At 48.5% G+C, this 8,977-nt stretch overlaps 1 protein-coding gene across 1 annotated transcript; it reads left to right on the top strand.

Annotated features, from left to right (window-relative positions):
• Positions 1-1,975: 1,975 nt before the first annotated feature.
• On the top strand, positions 1,976-8,574 carry ZIC5 (Zic family member 5). Its single transcript, XM_006879380.1, has 2 exons — positions 1,976-3,718; positions 7,969-8,574. The coding sequence occupies exons 1-2, from the start codon at positions 2,209-2,211 to the stop codon at positions 8,409-8,411; spliced, it is 1,953 nt and encodes a 650-aa protein (XP_006879442.1). The 5' UTR covers positions 1,976-2,208; the 3' UTR covers positions 8,412-8,574.
• Positions 8,575-8,977: the final 403 nt, after the last annotated feature.

Here is an 8,977-nt window from a genome sequence, read left to right as displayed (position 1 = left end):
CAATAAAAATAGAAACATCCATGTTAAAGGCTTGATTGTGTTTAATTTCTACTTTAATTTTTTAAAATAAAAAAACCAGTATAACCTGCAGAATTAAACCCAAACTGCCATTATGCAAATATTGGAACTCATTGCCAAGAAATTAAAGGAAACATTTGAAATGTTCACAGGAAATGAAGAAGGCTGTGGTGATAATTTAATATATAATGCTTTCTTTATTAACCATCCAGAGATGTCACAGGCCTCCCACAACTTTTTATGTTTGGGTTGAGATGTTAAGTCCTTGAAATGAAAGTTGTGAAGGGACGTGTTTTATCTAAAATGTGGATTTCTGTCACTATTGTGTATTAAAAATTTTATCGTGTTTCCACTTGACTTTATTTCTTCATATATGACCTTTAAGTGAAGCTTATAGAAAAAGTCCATTTGAAATCTGATTGTAGTATTTTCTTTGTTTGCTTGTCAATTTCATAAGAGAAATGAAGTAACCAAGGATCACAGAGAAGCTCCTGGTGAATAAACATTGTTCACATCAATGTAAATAGGGCTATGGAATCAACTCTTCTAATATGATTTCTTATTGCTTCTCAGGACCATCTCCCAGAGGATGGCTCTGTGTGCACTGTTTTATTTGGACAGCAAGCAAACTAAGTTGGTAACATGTGGGTTTGTTTGTTTGCTTTAAAAGTCTAGTTGTTATCACTTAATATTTTTTTAAAAAAAAATACAAAAAACAACCCAAAGAACCAACACAAACCATATGAAGGGCAGCAAAACACTTCAGGGGAAATGCCTGGCTTTAAATTTTTAGTATTTTGAAACATCATAAATATTTTAAAATACTTTCTTTTTAAAAACGGGAGGGACACATTTGAACAGAAAAAAAAATCCTAAATTGAAGAGGGGTTCTACATTTCTCCTTCTTCAAAAAAAGTCACACAACGACCTATTTTCATTTTTAAAAATGTTGATATAGTAACAGCAAACCAAATGGATAAGTGTAGCTGAAAAAGGCCCATTTTAAGGATTTTCTTTTCAGATAGACTCGTTTATTAGAGAACTATAAGAAGATAAAAATTATTCCACAAACAAATAGCAAAGACTTTTTACAACTAAAAATACTAATTTTATTAGATCAGTTATAATTTTGGTCCTCTCAAAAAGAAAACAGGCACTAACAGGTGTTCTGAAACTGAAAGAGAAATGCTGCTTGGACGATATTGTTTGTTTAGTGAATTCTCTTTGGAGAGTTGTTGTTTGGCCTGCCCTGCCACTGTTTCTCCAAAAGGCAAAAGTTAGGATTGCTGCCCAAAGTCCCTCCTCCTTCTTCCCCCAAAGTAGATCTAATTGAAAGTGGCAGATCTGGAACCGATGAGCAGCAAGATTACACTTTTAGCCAACTCCTTTGAACCATGCTGAAAAAGATTCCATGAGCTAAAAAAATGGAGGCAAAAAGAGAAAGATCTATTTTGACTTCGCCTGGTGTTTTGCGGGCCAAATCACTCAAATTGTTTTACAACCAATAGGATTTTAATATTCTTCCTCACGCTGTCGCCTATGTGCCTGAGTGAGCATTGGGCAGACTGGGTCTTCTCAAGTATTTTCTAACATCAACACTACAGGTAGGATGACAGCAGAAATCTGTTTACTAACCAAGGAGAGTAGTTAAGGCCCCAGGGGAGAAATGAATGGAAAGTGTACGAATGCCTTAAGAGTTGCGATAAGGGGGTTTTGAAATTGAAGGCTCTTTTTCTCTGGTCCTTTGTCCCAAGGGGTCCCCGGCTTTCCCCCACCAGGTACCCTCCAGCAGCGCACTAGCACAAGCTCTCCATGACGCGCGTCAGGAGTGATGCGCGCGCAGGCACGACTCAAACTTTCAGCAAGTGCAACTTGGGCATCCCGGGGAGGCGGGGAAGCAGGGCTTTGGGGGAAGGCGGGGAACGAAGAGCAAAAGCAAAGGCGGCCCAGAGCACGCGGGCGGTTTCCCGCTGGGCCCGGGGCCTGAAAGAGAGCCAATCCGGCAGCCGCAGCTGCTGCCAATCACGGTGCTCCCTCCAATCCCACCCGTGCCATTTCCAAAATCTCGGTCCCACTGTGCAGCTCAAATGTGGTGTTCTCTCTGCCAATCGCTGGAGGACAGAGTGGGAACCGGAATAAGCGGAGTTAGGAGGCCAGGACAAAAGAAGTTAAAGAGCGCCTAATATATACATGTTTTTGAAGGCGGACAGAGGGAAAAAAGTCCCCCCAGTGAGAGTCTATGGGCCTGATTATGTAGTTCTGATGGAGCCCCCTTTGAGCAAGAGGAGCCCGCCAGAGCTGAGATTAGCGGATTTGGCAACGGCTAAAGCCCAGCCGCTGCAGAATATGACAGGCTTCCCGGCGCTGGCGAGCCCGCCTGCCCACTCCCACCTCCGCAGCGCCACCGCGCACCTCCGCCCGCGGAACCTGGGTGCTGACCCCGGCGTGGCTGTCTCTCCGCTCGGACCCGAGCACATGGCCCAGACGAGTGCGTTCAGCCTCAGCCCTCCCTCTAAGGTGCTCGCAGCGCAGCCAGAGGTCCCAGACACCGCCGCTGCAGCCACCATCGCAAACCCCGGCGCCGGCACCTACCACGAGAGCGGGGGCAGCAGCAGCGTACAGCCCTCTTCGCCCCCGCCCTCAGCCCCTCCTCTTCCTCCCTCCCCTCCCCCCCTCTCTCCCCCTCCTCTTGCCCTCTCGGGCTACACCACCACCAACAGTGGCGGCGGCGGCAACAGCGGCAAAGACCACAGCAGGGACTTCGTCCTCCGGAGGGACCTTCCCGCCACGGCCCCCGCGGCGGCGATGCACGGGGGCCCGCTCGGAGGGGAGCAGAGGTCCGGCACCGACTCCCCCCAACACCCGGCCCCGCCTTCCCACTCCGCCGGCATGTTCATCTCAGCTAGCGGCACCTACGCGGGCCCGGACGGCGGAGGTGGCGGGGCCCCGACACTCTTCCCAGCGCTGCACGACACTCCGGGGGCCCCTGGCGGCCATCCGCACCCGCTCAACGGCCAGATGCGCCTCGGGTTGGCGGCGGCAGCGGCTGCTGCGGCGGAGCTGTACGGCCGTGCCGAGCCGCCCTTCGCGCCGCGCTCGGGGGACGCACATTACGGGGCAGTGGCGGCTGCCGCGGCAGCCGCCGCCCTGCACGGTTATGGAGCTGTGAACTTAAACCTGAACCTGGCGGCAGCGGCGGCAGCAGCCGCCGCCGCAGCGGCCGGCCCCGGGCCCCACCTGCAACACCACGCACCGCCCCCGGCGCCGCCGCCCGCGCAGCACCCGCACCAGCACCACCCCCACCTCCCAGGGGCGGCCGGGGCCTTCCTGCGCTACATGCGGCAGCCAATCAAGCAGGAGCTCATCTGCAAGTGGATCGACCCCGACGAGCTGGCCGGGCCGCCACCACCTCCACCTCCCCCGGCCGGCGGCGCCAACCCCTGCTCCAAAACTTTCGGCACCATGCACGAGCTGGTGAACCACGTCACGGTGGAACACGTGGGAGGCCCGGAGCAGAGCAGCCACGTCTGCTTCTGGGAGGACTGTCCACGAGAAGGCAAGCCCTTCAAGGCCAAATACAAGCTCATCAACCACATCCGCGTACACACCGGCGAGAAGCCTTTCCCCTGCCCCTTCCCGGGCTGCGGCAAGGTCTTCGCGCGCTCCGAGAACCTCAAGATCCACAAGCGCACTCATACAGGTGGGTGTCTGTTCCCGTCCGCGCCGCTGCCGCCGCTGCCTGCGCCGCCACAGCTTTCGCCGCTGCTTCTCTTGTTCTTGCTCGCCTTAATTTTTCCCTCCTTCTGCTGCTTCTCTGCGCATACGTATAACCCGGACATGTGACTTCTTTTTTTTTTTTCTCTCCCCTTTTTTTTCTATGAATAAGTAATTCGATAGCACACACAGGCCCCGCTCTGGTTTCCACACGGCGGAGTTTCCAGCGTTTCCGCAGCCCCTTCGCCGGGATCGGCAACGCGCTCCAGCCGCCGCCACCGCCGCCCAGGAGCAGAAGCAGCAGCAAGAGCTGAAGGTGCCCAGGACGGTCGGCAGCCCCCATCCGTCCAGCCTTGGGAATTCGGGGGGAGGACGTCGGGGAAGGGGGTACCTGAGCCGGAGTCTGACGGCCACCCCCTCTCCTCCAGAGTAGACCCCTTGCAGTCGCCGCGCTCCCGAGGGGGGGGCTGCCAGTACTGGGACCACCAGGCTGATTTTGGTTTGACTCCATCTAGAGAGGAGGTGGCCCCGTCCTTCTGGGTAGGGTGCAAAAGGCAGAGAAGCAAACCCTAGGAACCCTCCTTTTACACACACACACACACACACACACACACACACACACACAGAGGGAGAGAGTTAAAAACAGGTGATTCACCTGTACACACCTCACAACTTCATACATTTACATTCTCAGATACTTTCCCGTCCCCCACTCACTACACACCTCTATGCCTTCACAGTTATTAACTTCATTCATACACTTTCTCATTTGCATACACAGCATCCTGACCCCTACCTTGTGTCACACATGCCCTAGAGAACACCAAATAAATTGGCTTTTGCTCTTTAAAATAATGTTCTAGTTGGGGGTGGATACATAATAGCCACTAGTGTGCTCAGTAGAGCCAACTCCACTTTAGAGCTTAAGCGAAACTCCTGGCACCATGGGAATCTCTCCCATAGCCCGCCCCCCCCCCAAAGCCCTTCTTTTGGGGATGTGATGGCTTCGGATGAGGGAGGGTGCGGCGTGAGGTGAGATACCGGCTGTTTGTCGTGTGCCCCTTTTGAACGGCTGAGCGCGTTGGGTGGAAGCGCTGATGAGTGCCAGCGCAATCGGGATTTATAGGGACAGATAATATTACTCCTCCGAGGACACTTAAGTAACTGGAGTTTACAGTTCAGTAATTACTTGGCTGATTTATCGGCGCTGCCAGGACGTGGAGGCAGTTACTGGACATGGGCCTCCAGGCCAGGCCAGCGGCCGGGTTCTGAGGACTGGACTGATCCTGCCGGAAAAGCAGGATCCAGGCGCGGGAGCTACTCAGCCATGAGGGGTGGAACCAAGGCTGGTTCCCGGAGGCAGACATCTGACAACAGCCTCCTTTTAGGCGCGGATGATGACTGGCAAGATTTTCAAGGACCAGGTTTTTCAGGGACCAGTCTAGTCTTCCCAGGAGACTCCAGTTAAGAAACTCCCTGACTTGCTAAGCCATGTACTTGCCCCTGTGCCCACCACTTAGCCGCGGGGTGAAGGCCAAGGGTCGGGAAGGGAAGGAGAACTGGCTACAAGTAGAAAATCTAAAAGGCTGTGTCTTTGTGGCCTCTGGCCGCCTTTCCAGGCCTAGGGGTGGGGGTGGGGGCGGAGGGGGTAAACAGAAAATCTTCCTCGAGGCCGTCGGGAGCCAAGGACAGTTTCCGCTACCCTGAAACGAGGAACTGGAAATTTATGGCGCGGAAGCTGACCGGGAACGCGAGCCTTCCGGCACCTGCCCGGCCCCACCCCCTGCGTCGCCCGGCGGGGGGTGGGGTGTTGCGTGCGCACGTGCGTTGGGGCGGAGAGACCTGGACTGGACTCCATCGTGCCCCACGAACTGTGGTCGCCCACGGCTTGTGTTCTGACGACTCTTACCAGAAATGAGCTTTTCCTTTCCCTCCCCTGTGTCCTAAATCATTTCAGATTATCAGCCCTTCGTCCTCGAGCGTTTTTCAGTGTTCAGACTGAAACTCTTCTTGGCAGCTAGGCTTTGTAGGCAGGCCGCTAAGACACCAGGCACATTGTGTCCAAAGTAGGACTAACTTGGGGCTTCTCTCTGGTGATGCTGCCCCTTTTGGAATGTCTGCAGAGATTGAGCGAAAGAATGATCTTGAAGGCCCATTTCCAACTAACTGAGCCAATTCCGTTATAACCTTTCTCTGGGAAGAAAACTTTTAAGTCTTTTCATAGAAAGTATATGGTACCTGAGAGTTAGCAACACTAAAATTATTTAAATTCGACGTGATCCCTTTCCCTCCAGTCAAAATTTGAGTTGTAAACATGGGTTCTTGCATTGCCGCCTTTCTGGTAGATTGTGTTCACTGTCCAGCTAGGCCCTCTTGAACAGCATGGACAATTCTGTTACCCTTTCCTTTTTTCCTTCTGCTTTCTTCTTTTCTCCTTACATTCCTACTTTTACTTTCTTGTCCTCTCCTTTTCCTGAGGCTAATTGCTTCCCTTTATCACGTGCTGGGAAGAGCCAGTACTGTTTGATCCTTCAAAAAAGGATATGTACGGTATAGAAACTTGAGAAAGGAATAACCAGTATCACAATGTTGTTATGTTTTAAAAGAATGCTTATGATCAACTTAAATTGAAGTGCAAGTAATTGACATTTTGATAAAAGGGTATTTAGTCGTTTTAGCAAGGGAATTTTTAAAGGTTGGGATCATCATTGGGAATTACTGGGGATTTTTTTTCTTCCTTGTCTGTATAGTTCAATAAAGGAATTATCCTGCATTTGAATAGTAACTAATTTAATTTTTAGGTAATACTTTAAGGTAAATTATAGACATCTGAAAACTTCCAGTGTGCTTATGTACTTGGGCACTGAGACAATTGATGAAATTTTAAAAAGAAAAACAAAACTAGACAAACATTTGTATAAAGAGAATAACAAAGTTCACCATGGAAATGTATGTACGGCTGAGTCTTAACAGAATTTTGTTTTCTAAAAAATAAATTATCCAAGTTAAAGAAAAAGGTCAAACCTAGTTCGTCACTTAGAGTAGCTTCTGAAATGTGGACAAAATTAAATGTTATTTTTTAAATCATCTGAGAGGAAAACATTACAATAATAGATAGGATGCGGAATGGTTCCATTTCAGACTTAAGTTCTTGAAGCTTAGAGATAGTAAGATAAGAGGGGAAAATCTAGTTGTGTCACCAGCTCTTATTTTCCTTGTAACACCACAGTGTAATGTGACTGTATTTCTTCAGTTATCTTACTAAACATTTACACTTCCTGGAGCAGGGGTTCTTGAGTTTAAAGACATTGTATTACTGGATTGTTCAGGGCTGCTCAAAGAAACAGTGGGCCAAGAGGATCTGGTAAATAGGCTATTTTTTAGTATTAAATAATGGAGAAGGTGGTTAGAATATTTGTAGCATCAGGTAAAATGGGAGGTTCTGGCTAAAACTTGTCGTCTTAATGGTTTGGGTTTTTGGGTGTTGTTTTTTTAAAGATTCTGGTCCCTTGCTCTTGCACTGCAAGTTGTGATGAAAACTGGTAGAGACCACTCACCTATTCTCTGTCCAGCTAGGCTTGTAAAATGTAGTGGTGGTGGAATTGTGTATTTTTACAGGTGTCTTTCCGAAAAGAATTGTTTTATTTTCTTCCATTCCTCAGCTCCACACCCTCTCCTATCTCTTTTCATCTGTGAAATCCTAAGGAACACTAAAACAAAATGCCATTATTATCTCCTACTGAACCCCCAATTTAGTGTGTTGATTATTTCTTTCTGTATATTCTTTCCCCTCGGCGGCAATCAACAACATATTCTTTCCCCTAGCTCTGACCTTAGAAGAGTCATTTGACCATTGCTTATCTTGGTGGATGGGATCTCCTGTTTAAATTTTGTTTATATGGGTCCTTGAGAGAGTTTGAGGTAGATCCATGGGCCCTAGGTTTTTGGGTTACCATTGTCCTTGCTCCAGTCCTTGCTCCAGCTGAGGTACTGCATTACCTTGTATACTATCATCACCCAAGCTCACAGCTGCCACTATTGTGCCACATCTCCAGGACCATGGAGAGCCTGCCTGCAGACCAGGAGGCATCAGGCCCATTCCTGAATTTATCCTTTCTCCTTTTATCCTGTAACGTAGGAATTAGGATGGGAGTTGGGGAAATGCATCCAGGAGTTCCCTGTCAAGTGAGCAATTTCTGGAAAGCAATGGTTCACATTTTCTGTGTTTTGTTTCAGGAGAAAAGCCTTTCAAATGTGAATTTGATGGCTGTGACAGGAAGTTTGCCAACAGTAGTGATCGAAAGAAACACTCCCATGTCCACACTAGTGACAAACCCTACTACTGCAAGATTCGAGGATGTGATAAATCATACACTCACCCGAGCTCTCTGAGGAAGCATATGAAAATTCACTGCAAGTCTCCACCACCTTCTCCAGGAACCCTTGGTTACTCATCAGTTGGAACTCCAGTGGGTGCCCCTTTATCCCCAGTGCTGGAACCAACCAGAAGTCACTCCAGCACACTATCCCCTCAGGTTACCAACCTTAACGAATGGTACGTTTGCCAAGCCAGTGGGACTCCTAGCCATCTTCACACACCTTCCAGCAATGGAACCACTTCTGAATCTGAAGATGAGGAAATTTATGGGAACTCTGAAGTTGTGCGGACTATACATTAAGAATTTATGCAGTATAAGTGGGAGTTCTTAGACTATATCCTGACCTAAGACAATGCCAAGCCTGTGACAAACCCATGACTCAGACTTGCTACCAGGTCTAATTAGCCCTATTTATTCAGTATGAAACCCTATGGTGTTTGTACATTTAATTAATTTAATTAAGATATTTTGGCTCCCCCCTCCACTTTATACAAACCGAAACCCAACCAAGCTGGACTTGTAGTACATTGCAGGGGGACAGAGCTGGGGGCAAATTGTACCAAGGAAAATGGAGAGATTGTTAATCAAGATACATAGTGCTGATACAGTATATATATATAGATAGATAGATAGATAGATAGATTTTATTTTAAGGAGGAGAGAAGGAATTCATTCAGAACTTCACACAGCAACAAGGCCCCCTGCATTTCCAGGAGTGCCTCAAATGCCTTTGACACCATAACATGGGCTGCTTTTGAGCTTCCTCATTGGGCCCTAATTCTACAAAGGCCTCTTGATTGTAAACCACACACTTGCTGCATTGCCAACAGATCTTGGACTGTACCTATGTCCAAAAGTATTTGTAA

Source organism: Elephantulus edwardii, unplaced genomic scaffold (assembly GCF_000299155.1).
Source record: "Elephantulus edwardii isolate Elephantulus edwardi_28Jun2011 unplaced genomic scaffold, EleEdw1.0 scaffold00003, whole genome shotgun sequence".
Taxonomy (NCBI): Eukaryota; Metazoa; Chordata; class Mammalia; order Macroscelidea; family Macroscelididae; genus Elephantulus; species Elephantulus edwardii.
This window is presented reverse-complemented; position numbering and strand designations above follow the sequence as displayed.

What these genes read in the sequence shown, in the direction of transcription:
- ZIC5 (XM_006879380.1), top strand. Translation starts at nt 2,209, where the DNA reads ATGTTTTTGAAGGCGGACAGAGGGAAAAAAGTCCCCCCAGTGAGAGTC. An exon ending in CCACAAGCGCACTCATACAG is followed by an intron (nt 3,719 to 7,968) that starts GTGGGTGTCTGT and finishes GTTTTGTTTCAG; the next exon opens with GAGAAAAGCCTTTCAAATGT.